The sequence below is a fragment of the Leuciscus leuciscus genome (assembly GCF_965113295.1).
Source record: "Leuciscus leuciscus genome assembly, chromosome: 14".
NCBI classification, from domain to species: domain Eukaryota; kingdom Metazoa; phylum Chordata; class Actinopteri; order Cypriniformes; family Leuciscidae; genus Leuciscus; species Leuciscus leuciscus.
In genome coordinates this window covers 15,678,220-15,692,040 of record NC_138738.1, presented here as the reverse complement: position 1 = coordinate 15,692,040, position 13,821 = coordinate 15,678,220, and the positions used below count along the sequence as shown (strand labels likewise).

Sequence of the window (13,821 nt, the reverse complement as noted above, 5' to 3'; positions counted from 1 at the left end):
AGTAGTCATTGCAATTTGCAATCTGTGGCCAGTGGATTCTTTTGTTGGGCTATAGCATACAAAAGAATATTTCCAAATATCCGAAATAAAATGAGAGATGTTTAAAGTGTGTTATATGTCCCTGAAATTAAAATGTACATTGCTAGTTGCATAACATGTCCATGGACTTTTTGTTTAATCAACCAGAACCTTATTGTTGATTAACACATATGTATAGGGCATAATGCTATACGTTTTTCACCATCTTTAATTACCTTTTGTGTGACAAATTAATTAAAAAAGTACAAGTATTCCTAATTAATATGAGGTCATTAATGCTCCATGCATAGCTATAAAATAATTAACAAATGTTTAATAGCATGACAAACCACAGAATCATGTTGAATTTCCTTAAGTATTTCATTGCAAATTTTAGCATTCGCCTCCAGATTCAGGTGAGATTTCCTTGAGAGATATTTGCATATTTATATTCCACTGATGTAGACAAAGTATAGTGTATGCTGCACGTCATACAAGTTCAAAGTGTTTTATACTGGTCCTGATATCAAAGTTTATTAACATTTGCCTCCAGATTCATGTGATATTTTCTTTTGAGAGAGATTTACATATTTATCTTAAAAGGCATGGCACTGCACCACTGAATTAGACAAAGTATGTTGAATGTATGCTGTTTGAGTTACACGTCATAAAAGGTAAATGTGTTTATAGTATCCCTGCTTCCAGATTTATGTGAGATTTTTTGAGAAATATAAACAGATATACACAAAATATACATTTATTTAAAAAGGCATCATACTGAGCTAATGATGCAGATGAAGTGTAATCCATGCCGTTTGATTTCCACTATTTTCTCCAGGGATCAGTCCAGTGCTATATTTAATGTGCTGATGTGTCACAGATGTTGATTTGATTAGCTGTACTGACCTGAGATCCCGGTCTCCTTTTAATGATGTTTTGATGACCATTTCCAGTACAGGAACTCTGACATATATTAACTCGAGTGGCCAATTTAGGTTCCTATCATGAAAATTAAACATGCAATTTATGTGACTTACTGGCCTTAAAAAAAAGAATAATAATTTTTTTTAATAAAAATAAAATTAAAATTATGTTCTGCTAATTCAAAGGTAGATGACCGTTCCAGTTTCTGAGGAGCACAGGCCACAAAGACGAGCGCAAATCAGTGTTGTAATTAAATGTAGTTGTTGTTTGGTACTCCCTCTAATGATATGGCTTTCCTTCCCTGAATGGATGTCCATTTCCTATAATAATGATTCCATGTGTTCACAAGCCTCTTCCTCGGGGCCGCTGGATGCTATTTGACTGATAACAGGATCCTTATCGGTCAGTTATTTTTCTTCTTTATTTGTCCTCTCAACATGTTTAACATTTCTGATCAGGTCACCAGAGAAGAGGTTACAGTGATTGAAGACAACAGGTGTCTATTTACTTAAGATATTTAGATATGCAGCCACAAAGACAGTGAGAACAAAAAGGGATTTTTAGCTCCTTGTTGCAGAATTTTTGGCGCAGTGATGTACATTTGATCAGTACATTGTAATGTCAATTTGTGGGGAGACATGGAGGCGACCTTGAACACCCTTTATCAGCAGATGTGTCAGAATAGTTTTTTGGCAAGATAGGAGACTTGACTTTTTGGAGACCTTTAGAGCCACATGGATGCAGTCAAAAGTCCTGTGAATAGTAGTTTCATTGAAACAAAGTGCTTTACTGCCCAGGTGTGTCACCAGTGCTTCTCTCTCACCCATCCTGACAAACAAATTAAATTTGTTGTAGTGATGCATAGAGGTCTTTCATTGTTATTATTCCCCTCACAGTTTCTGCATGTCCAAGATGAGCCTTGGCCTTGGCTTGAGAAAATGCCATGGAGATTTGTAGTGTCTGCTTGGGTTTAATGTAGATTAGATGCAATTCTTATACAAGTATAAGAAAAAAGGTTATTATGCATTCAGTGGCGTAACAATTTCACTAACTGCAGCAGTTTATCTTGCCAAATTTTCCCACACAAATCTCCATCAGTCTTTTGAAAATTCACTCTCTTTTTATAGATACTGTATGACACGATATTAATCTTTTTTTCCCTAACCATTGCTTTTAGATTTTTTCTTTTTCACAAATACTCAACTACACACAGGCCCGCCCACAGAAATGACTGGGCCCCTGAAAAGGTCCAGTGAATGGGCCCTCCCCAAATCTGCTATAGGCTACTCATATCATGCGTGTGTTCAACAACAAAAAACAACAACAAATAAACAACAACAAATAAATAAGTGTGCCATGTAATGAGTGAGTAGGAACGAGTGAGATTTAATAGATGAAATAAGTTAAAAAAAAGTAATTTATTAATATAATTGAACTATACTCCACAGTGATAAAAAAAAAATATATATATATAAACAAACTGCATTGCCATAGCAATACCAGTGTTTCTTACAGGAGTTGCTAGACCCACCTGGCTGCGAAATACATTTTGCTGCCGCTAGGGTGCGTCTAGATTTCTAGGCTAGGTGTAATGCATTGGTAAAAAAAAAAGTCAGCGTTAGTTTTTTTTTCTGACACACCGGCCCATGAAACACGTAGATCAGCGGCCCATTGGGTCTTTTCTTGATGGTCACTGGGCTGGCCCAATCACATCTTTAATGTGAAGTATATAAATATACTCTTTCAAGTATAGAAATTAGTACAAAACGAATTATGAAAGTTTCCTTTATTTTTCAGTGCATTTGTTTTACAATATATGGCTATTATATAATGGGATTAATATTATAACTATTATTATGTAGTAGTGTAATGACAGACACTGTAACTAAAAGAGGTTTTAATTTTTAATTTGCACACTGAATATGGGTTGGAATTTTTAATTTTAAAGTGCACCAGATCGATGAATTTAACATTAAAACGCACAACATTTTCCACTCACCACAGCTTTACCAAAAATCCTGTAAGAAACACTGGTATTGCTATGGCAATGCAGTTTGTTTATATATATATATATATTTTTTTTTTTATCACTGTGGAGTATAGTTCAATTAGAAACCTTCTAGCTGCAAAAACCTAAATTGGGTCAGGCCAATCACGTCGTGTATAGAGTAGGCGGGGGCGGGCTTAACATATGACGACAGAGTTGCGACGGCTGCCACTTGAAAACAGAATGACGGCAGTTGCTGATGGAGAACAACGGTCTTTCGAATCGGCTTTGGCCGCGACTCTGGAGGACTTGGAGTTAAGTTTTTCTTTGAGAAAAGAGCAAAGAACGGCACTTAAGTCATTCTTAAAAAAAGGAAGATGTGTTCGTCGTTTTGCCGGCCAGATATGGCAAAAGTTGAATCTATCAACTAAGCTCCGCTGTTGGGAAAACGCTCTGGTTGGTTGAAGCGCTGTCCTATTGCGTGCAGAGGGAATTTGAAAGACAGCCGTTTATCCCGCCCCTCGGAGTGAGCGTGTCTATGGTGAGTTTCCAGACCTAACATCTTGATGTAGGTCTGGCTTGCCAGGCTACATTACACCGGCAGTAACTAAACTAAACGAATGTACAGTTGTATGGGCCGTTAAGACAAAAAAAAAAAAAAGTATGAGATGCATCGGCCCAAAAAGCACGTCGGCCCACTGGGAATCTCCCGGTAGTCCGACTCCCGATGGCCAGTAGCCTACATGCCTGGACGTCACACTTTAAATCCTACCTGTTGCCTTTCACCATCCACTTATTTAGCTGCTGTCGCATCAATTAACATGCCATCTCCTTTTCCCTCTTTCTTTTTCTATTTTTTAGCTCCCGCCAGCTTTTTTGCTTTATCCATCTTTTTCGACGACAACTCACTACTCGTTCCTGCTGCTCGCTCAGCGCTCACGGCGCCCGCGCCCGCGCCCGCTCGCCAGCCTGCTCAGACCATTTTCAGGAAAGGGGTGTTTCATTATGACATTGACACAGGCTATATTTTACTCGAGCAACATTAAATAAAATGCATTTTTTTTCTCACTTTCAACAATTAATGGTGCTATTTTGGTTCAAAATAAAATATGGTAACCTTTGCTTATATTTAGGATGAACATAATAATAGCTGGACTGCATGGGCCCCCCCTAGTGGCTGGGCCCCAGAAAACATTCCCCTTTATCCCCCCTTATGGACAGCCCTGACTACACATATATACAATACTGGTCAGAATTATTTGCCCCCTTGGTAAATATGATCAACGATGGCTGTAAAGAATAAATCTGCATTGTTAGTAAATAAATGGGCCACATTTGGATCTTCCAACAGGACAGTGATCCAAAAACAAACATCAAAATCAAAACAAAAATGGGTCACTTAGCACAAAACCAAGCATCTGCAATGGCCATCCCAGTCCCTGACCAGAACCCTATAGAAAATGAGTGGGCTGAACTGAAGAGAAGAATCACCAACATGGATCTGGGAATCTGAAGGATCTGGAGATATTCTGAATGGAGGAATGGTCTCTGATCTATTGTCAGGTGTTCTCCAAACTCATCAGGCATTATAGGAGAAGACTCAGAGCTGTTATCTTGGAAAAAGGAGATTGCAAAAAGTATTTAATAAAAGGGGGCAAATAATTGTTCCCAATGTGTTTTGGAGGAAAAAAAAATTGTTTCATAATGTGATTCCAACTTTACTAAGTATTCTTTTTTTAAATGCAAATTATAGTTTTAAAGAATGCAAATGTAAAAACAAACAAAAACAAAGGTAAAGTGTATACATTCAAAATGATATTTTTCTGTATCTGAGCAGTAAATCTCAGTCTAGCTTTTTTTTTTATCCTAAAAAAACATCCTACAGTACTACCAAAATGCCGTATTCAGCTAATTTCAGAGTAATCGATTAGTTTACCCAAGGATACACTTTTTTTGGGTTTATCATTAGCCAAGGATAAACATTTAGGGTTTATCATTTACTCACCCTCATGTTGGTTTAAACCCTGTCTTCCATGAAACACAAAAGGATCTAAAATGACAAAAGAAGCTTTGTGACCAACAGCGACTCTCTTGAATTTTGCTTTCATTGTGCCTCCAAATGATTGAAATAGGAGTGGAATGGACTACTTTTACTTTGCCTTTTTTTAATCATTATTGTTTTAAATGATCGACTTTATACTGTACAATAATCTGCATAGACAATTAGGCTAATTCAGAAATTGAGTTCTTTTAAAGTGTCAGCCAATAATATTCTTTAAATGATGGTGCGTTAACAGCACTAAAATGGATCCTTATGTTATTATTTAAATATTTGTTCTGCCTTATAAGATGGGTGTTTTAGGCTAGTTCGTTTTCTGTCCTGAAGATTCAGATTGACCTTGAGATTTGCGAGACTTGTTTGTGAGAGTCTTTCCTTTTGTTTCCAAATGCACTGTAACTAAACCAGTGAAAACTTCCTGAACTCATCCACGATCCCTTCTCTCTTATCTCGCCTACCAGCAGGCGACAGAGGTCAATGAAACCAACAGCGCAACCATCTGCTCTGGTTTTGAATTCGGAGAGAACATAAGCACTAACAAGCACTCGCAGATAAATAAACAAGCAAACACACATACTTTTCTAAACACAAACAGCCATAAACACACTCACACTAGTGCTCTCACTCACTGCATCAACTTGTGTCCTGAAAACATCCATTTCGGCCTATTAGCCCAGTGAAAGGGACATGCCCAACGTCAACCACTGGATAAATAATAGTCAACATAGCTGGAACGTTTACTTTGATTTCCATACTGACGTCATACTATTGATTTGATTCACACATAGAGGATGACTGCTGTGACACACAGACCCCTGCGGCGTCCCTCTAGAATAAATACAACAATTCACTTTTTCTGGTATTGTTATGATTCACCATCTCTATTTTCCTTTGGAGATACGTAGGTCTGTTTCAGGAACTTCTGAATCTGTTTCTACTGCTCATTCCACCGTAACCTCAGGCTTAATCGGATCATTAGCATTCACCCACCTCTGACTCTCTCTCATTCCTCTCAGGAATAAGTGGGTGGCCATTACAGGTCTTTTTATGCAACAAAGAGGTGAAACAGAAACAACTTTTCCTTTTTATGATGTCGAAAAGACAACATCCCACACATCTTGTTATATAGTCATTCTATCTTTATTTCTCTGCATCTCCAATGCATTTAATTGTAGTAAATGATGGCAAGAGAGGCTCAAATTGGTTCAATGGCTGCTTCAGAGATAATGAGATTTTACAGACTAATATTGGTGTGTGGCTGGGGCTTATTGACGAGATATTTCAGTCTGAAGTCTCAGTCTGATAAATTCTTGGATACCTTAAATAGATATGCAATGTATTTTCAATCTGTTAACCCCCAAAATAACTATTCTCCTTTTGTCAAACGCTGGGGATGTTTCTTCTGTGGAACACAAATGGAGTTAAACATATGTCCAAACTGTTAGCAATTAATGTTTTAAATTGAATGATTTTTCCTGATTTAATTGTCAATTTGACGTAATGGCACCATCTTTCTGTAATGGGCTCAGCATTTTTATGCGAGTTCTTAATATGTGCTGCATTTTGTAATTTAATTTGCCTCACACATTTTTTGTTTTTCATCATCATTCACAGGTGGAAACGATTCATCCAGCATGTGTTCTGGTGGCTGAGCATATGAAGGCGAAAGAGCAATGCATTAACACAGAAAGACAAGAGGCCCACAGCAGCAACAATATCACTGGTGAGCTCTTCCAACTGAACTACTTCAATCCTTACTACTTTGCATCTCTTTATGTCCTTAATGTCTACCCATTTGCTGATTGTTAATAAGACACTTTTCGGGGTGAACATGATTTAAAAGATTCTCAGACTAAGAGTATTTCTGATTAGATGGGGTGCTGAAAACTAGATTTTACCATTTTAAGCATTACACTTTCCTATATAGGTCAGGTCAGGCAAGGTAATTATAGGATGAAATCAAGTGTAGAGATTATGGAGATTAAAGGCAGTTTCTCAAACAGAAGCTGTTCGATTCTGGCTGCTGATGAAGGGTGCGGATCAGCAGATGGGATCAATACAACTCATTTCATTGTACTTTCATTGTCATTGATCAAAGGATAATGAATCATATTTTAAGCATGATTCCGTTTACTAAGGTTTTGAGATACATCATATGTAATATTTGTAGACAGAAGCTTACTTTTTTTTCCAGGGGTGTTTTTGTCATCTGCATTTTGGTCATCTGCCATTGGACTCCGATCGCGAGTGAACGCTGGCGCAACTTGCTGCCGCTGCTCGCCGGTAACCTCTTATCTTTTAACTTTACAGACTTTACAGACTCACTTTATGGTTCTATGACCTAATCGGAGAGTGTAATTGCCTTCATTTGGAATACTTTTACGATCTGCCGGCACTACCATTTGTGTGAGTCTTCACAGTTAGCTCATCTGTTCTGTTCTGGTTTGTGCCTCATCTGGCGTTTTCACTGGCCGTTGGCGCTGCTTAAATCTTCATCTACAATGTGGGCCGGTAGGACATACATCTTGTTTGTCTGTGCCTGGCCCTTTCTACTACCTGTTCACCTGCTAGTGACGGGTTTGCATCATTATTCGGCCATCAACCTGCTCCGGCTGCGCTATCACCTGCCTGGACCTGCGGCGGAGGCTTTCCACCTTCATCCGGACATCGCCTTCCAGCCTCGTCCGAGATACATCCACCGAGGGTCCCATCGGAATTTCCACCACAACAGCTCAACAGTAATAAAGTCCATCTGGTCCAGCTCTCGTCGCCCTCCACGCTCCATCAACCGGGCTGTCGACCACAGTGTGTTAGCCCGCATAGCTCGGTCGGCTAGCACCACCACCAGCTGTGACAACACCGCACTCAACTTTGCTCTGCTCAACATCCGCTCACTGACGGACAAGGGACATCTCATCCAGGACCTCATCTCCGATCGTAAGCTAGACTTTCTTTGTTTAACCGAGACATGGCAACAGCCCAACGACTTTTCTCAGCTGAATGAATACACTCCTAGTGGGTTTGTTTACATCTGTCAACCCCGTGGCTCCGGCCGAGGAGGAGGTCTCGCGATAATTTATCGCAAGAAGTGGAAAGTCTCGCCGGTTTCTGTGCCTGTCTCTAGCTCGTTTGAATCTGCTGTCTGCAAGTTGTCTGGTCCCACTCCAACCATCATTGCTACTGTCTACCGCCCCCCTAAACCGAATAGTGATTTTTTTTTTATGATTTTTCTGCTTTTCTCACTCACTTATCCTCTCTCTCACCAAACATAATACTGCTGTGTGATTTTAATATCCACATGGACAATATCAATCTGCCTCTACTAAAGACTTCACCTCCTGCTTAGAGAGTTTTGGATGCAGCAACATTTGAACTTTTCCCACACACTCCAAAGGACATACTCTGGACTTAATCTGCTGCTCTGGTGTCACCCCTTCTGACTTTACAGCTGTTGAACTCCCCATAACTCACAATTTTCTCATCTCATTTACAGTGAAACTCTAATGTACCATGTACTCTCTAAAATACCACGCCTTATTTCATTTCGGAATATAAAGAATATCAATCCTGCCACTCTCACTTCAAGTATCCATTCCTTCTGCCTCCCTGACACTCACAATCTATCCACCCCCGATGATCTGATCTCTCACTACAACACTGGATTCAATAATATTCTTAATTCCCTTGCTCCGTTAAAAACCAGATCTGTTTCCTTTTCTGTCTCCGCCCCTTGGTTCACCCCCGATCTTCGTCGCATGAAAGCCAAAGGTTGGCAACTTGAACATCTTTATAGAAAAACTGGTCACATTCACAAAGAAATGTACAATAACCACATCTTACGTTATAAGGACTCCATTGCTAGCACCAAAACCCACTACTACTCCAGTATAATCATTGCCAATAAATGAAACTCCAAGTCAGTGTTTTCCCTACTTAACAATATCACCCAACCCCAGGACTTTCTCCCCCTTCACTTTTATACAACCTCCTTCTGCAACTCCATTATGTCGTTTTTCACTGAAAAAATCAAAAACATCCACCAGCACCTTGGATCTATCCCTCACCTTAGCATCTCAGCTGACTTTCACCCATCCACAGATTCATTCTCTTCCTTCCAGCTCCCAGCTATTTCAGAAATCACAGAACTCATCAGGAAATCCAAGGCTTCCACTTTTGACCCCTTTCCCACATAACTTGTTAAAGACTGCCTTTCCTCACTGGTTCCCCTCATTTCTGCTATCATCCACTCCTCTCTCACCACTGGAACTGTCCCTAAATCATTCAAAACTGCTGCCAGTCTTCTTGCGCTTGATGTTTAAACTGACAGGTCTTAAAAACGCATGCAACTGATAAAATTTCAATCTATGATGGTTAAACTTTGCCGTTAATCTGAGAATCACATGCGTTCCGAACCGGGGTGTAGCTGGCCCGTACGATTCACGGATCAACTACGATTCATATATATACATATATACTCTGCAGCTCATACCTCCCATTGTTGGACAAAACTGAATATTTAAGACATTTTCATCACTTAGTTTACATTTAAAGCTACACTGTGTGATATTTTCCCCCATCTAGCGGTGAAATTGTATATGACTACTCAGTGAATATTAGTTTCTGTTCCTTTCAATTTCGAGGGCGTTTTAACTCCTACGGTGGCCGTATTATTCCCAGATTAACATGGCTTCCAGTTCGACTTCGTCCAATTGCGCCTTTAAAACTATCACCTGTGATCCGTCGCAGCACAGATTTATGTTACAAGGTAAACAATACTTTTTCACCAGTGACGTGAGGAAAAGTAACGCAAGTTATACTAGAGGTCGTTCTGGCGTTATGCACAACAATGCTATGGTTAGACAAGCAACTATAAAACTTCGATTTTGTACAAATAGGCTGAATTACCTGTCGAGAAGAAAGCAGGCAACTTCGGTGTCCGTTTTAAAATCTTTGCTCCTCATGAGCTCTTTCCATCTGGGAAAAGTTAATCCAGTATTGACTTTGGTCTTGCTGATTTGCCTGTCGTGTTGACGTTTTAATTCTCTCTTTCGCTTCCTTGGCGACTCTGCTACATGTCCTCGAAAACAGGCGTGATCCTCCATCAGCAATCTTTCAAATCTGCCGGCAGTCGCGAGTAATCTCCCCCTCGCATTCGTCTCTGTGTCACTGAGTGTAAAGCGCGAAAGGCGAAGCTTGAATTAACAGGTATGTCCCTCTTTGGCTAATGTAGTTTCAAGATGGAGGGGCAACATGGCGACCGGCATTCGAACCCCTCATCCGTATGTACTTTCAATGGCAGATTATAAATTTACGAGAATACTTTATTACTTTAAAGAAGTAAATATACATTAATGAGCACATATATTTTTTAAAGAACTAAGTGTTTTTTGCGAAGAATCAACTAAAAAAATTACACAGTGTAGCTTTAAGTTATTCCATATGGACTTTCATGAGACTTCCCCAGAGAAGCATATTGTTTTCAACGAAGACCTGTCATCTGCCATAATTTTCATTGTCACAAACTGTCTATAAAGAGGATTTGTCATTTTAATGCAACAAAATGATTTTTCCAAAAATTAAACTTGTGTATCTTCCAGTTTCTCAATAGACTCCATTTGGCAGAGTAAGACGTGACTCAGGCTCTGCAAATAAAAGTTAACAAATGAGAATGCAGCCCCTGTAGGCATGACAAATGTCGATGAGACAATTCCTTTCTTAATTTAAGTTAAGTGGAGCAAACATAATATAAACAATTTAATTGGAAATCATTATGAGTTTCCTAGACAATACCCTGTCAATAAAAATAATAATATTCAAAGTTTAAACAACTACATTTTTACATAAAAAAACCTCTTTAAACTACATTCTGTGACACAACAACAGTAGCATTTCTAAAATGACTGTGTGTTTTCTCCTCGCCATGACACTTGCTGTGAGAAATTGCTTGCAGAGCAGAGTGATACAAATGGTGAAACGATTCCTGTGTTGATACTGGTAGAATATTGCATGGCTGGAAAGAGCTCTGAGCCAATCATTGAGGACCAGAAGTAACTGTTGTGTGTGTGTGTGTGTGTGGTTGTGTGTGTGTGTGTGTGTGTGTGGTTGTGTGTGTGTGTGTGTGTGTGTGTGTGTGTGTGTGTGTGTGTGTGGGTGTGTATTCTAAAGAAATAATTATTTAAATAAACATTTATATAACATATATTTCATTTTATACATTTGATATAATATTAATATTGCTTTTTATACTGTTCTATAAGTAGGCCTACCCAATTTCTATTTAGAGGGCTCTTAAAAGTATAAAATGGACTTATATTTTCCCTGTCTCCTGCCGGACTGTGCACTTTCTTGTGGTACAATCAGCCAATTAGTGTTGTGATTACATAATTTCCTGCATTGGAGTAATTAATCAAATCTATGGCTCAGGCGATTGGCTCAAAACAAGCCGGGGGATGAGAAAACATCAGGATGAGATGCATGTGAATACTAATGGATAGCTTTCTCCAGGTGTTATACCTCCCTGGGCTGATATGCCAGTATGGGCGACTTGTTTCCATCTTGACTGAGTTTGTAGAGCATTGGCGAGTGTGGTTCAGACATATTGAGAGGTTTCTAGAAGTCAGTGCCGGAAACAGCGCAGGTGAAAGTGCTGTCCTTGAGTTCTTAATAGGAACCCACGTTGCTCTGCTTCCTGCCCCACATAGACTTTAATTAACATTGAGCTTACAGAGAGGAGGAGGGCAGGCGCCATGTCCCTCTTTTGATGCATTACAGAGCAGACTGGGCTTGACACTAGGTTAGAGAAGAAAGAGACCGGTCAGGACTCAATGGTGACTTCTTAAAGGTCAGGTGGGTGTTCAGTATAATATGTTCCCCTGTATGAAATTACTGTCTATAGAAAATAAGACAGAAGAAAAGAATAAAAAAAATATATACCAAGAAAATGTTTGAGAAACTGATTTAGCACTGTAAAGAAATTCTGCCAGTGCAGTACAATAGATATACCCAGAACCTTCTGCAACAGCAGAATCTATTTTAAAGAATGCACTTTTTATACTTTTAGAAGGTCTTCATATAATGAATCATCTTACAACTATACTCAAAAAGTCTATGTAAAATTGTCATATTTCATGAGTCGTTTTTGATAAATCTCTACTGTCCTGTCATAGACAACACAGGCAGTCAGATGGACTGCCCATAAAAAATAAATGTGTAGCTTTTCTCCAGTGGTGCATTGATAATACTTACATTTAATGAGGTGGCATCAGGCCTTCAAAGTCTTTCTCATTTCTGTGGGGACCAGCCCAAGATTCCATAAATGTCTGTGTATGCCAGAGAGTTTCACACTCATTCACCTATACTTTCCCAGCTCTCACTAAGATGTTCAGTCTCTCTTTCTCAAATATTTCTCCATTACTGCAAAGGCTGTTGTTGGCTGATTGATGTCAGTGTTAGGTTTTGTTGTTGACTGATTGCAATCCTTCTTCTTAAATGTGATCAATAAATAAATAAATAAATCATTTTTTAATAATATTCTGTCAGAATTTTTACTCTATATCAGTTTTCCAGATTAATTTAGATTTTCAATGAGCTTGACTCTGTTCTCCAATTAAAGTATATAGATCTACGAGCAGTAGAGATCCGAGGCTTAGACATGGCAGCCATATTTATGACCAAATATGATCCCTGTGGCTCTCATTATGCTCAAAGTCTTCGTCATTCATTCAGCTTCGGTTTCCACTGTTCTTTTAGATTCCTTAGACAGATGCTCACCCATGAACAGTGGAGATGCTTATATAACCCATTTTATTCTATGCGAGAGAGTGTTGCCCTATGTCTATCTGTCTGTCTAACAGAGAATATTCTTAGAATTCTGGAAAGGTTATTTACATTATTCATGGGACTTTTTTCTTAAAACATTTGAGTTGGACCATTAATTTAACGTTGAAATTTTTTAACGATTTTAAGTGTTACTTACTACTGGTTTCAGAATGTTCAGAGAACATTCAAATGTAACGGTCCCATTGTCATGTTTAGTTTAAAGACTTTTGTTTCAAGGACTCGATGTACTAAAAAGAGAAAAGTTTTTCCTTTGCATCCCTGTTCTCACAGATCCACGAAAATGATTAAAAAACGCTGTATTTACCTGAATACTCTGCAAGATGGGCATTTCGACCTAATTTTGTATGTATTTGACGGTTTAAGTGCAATTTGGTACTCGCAAGCTGTTTGAGAGACTGTCTTATGAGAGCGCCACTGATCTATATCTGATCTCTCATAAGACCGCCTCTCAAACAGCTCGCGATCAGCATAATTGTCGAAATGCCTGTCTTGCCGAGTATTCAGGTAAATACAGTCAGTTTTGGAACGTAAGAGAAAATGCATGTTGTGCAACAGTATATTGGATCTGTGCATTAGTTCTTAAAGTGACAGCAGCCCAATAAACCTGCTGCTCCTTGTCATATTAATCAAAGAACAAAATACAAAGAGAAAATCACTTGCTTATCTTGTTTTGTAGCTTTAATTGTGGTGTAGCAACTTAGAAACATATTGAAGCTGAAACCACAAGTCTGATCATGCTTCATTTTAAATTATGTTATCATCATATATCTGATGATGTTATCTCTAAAAATATGAATTTTATGAAATATTTTCTAAGATTATTTCATGTGTGTTTTTAGAGAAGGCTAATAAAAATATGTTTTGCCCCCTGTAAGCTTGCTTGCAGTCTATTGTCTATGTCTGGTGTGATGAACTCAACTGCTCCATTCATGTTTCTGTTGTTCTCACTCAAACCCTTTCACACCTCTGCTGGGTATGCGACCTAATCTTCATC

At 38.8% G+C, this 13,821-nt stretch overlaps 1 protein-coding gene across 1 annotated transcript in view; it reads left to right on the top strand.

Annotated features, from left to right (window-relative positions):
* Window positions 1-13,821, top strand: part of ghrhrb (growth hormone releasing hormone receptor b) — a 31,161-nt gene that overhangs the window by 1,229 nt on the left and 16,111 nt on the right. The window contains exon 2 of the mRNA XM_082189870.1: window positions 6,603-6,711. Coding sequence (XP_082045996.1) covers window positions 6,603-6,711 — 109 coding nt within the window. The remainder of the gene's footprint in view (window positions 1-6,602; window positions 6,712-13,821) is intronic.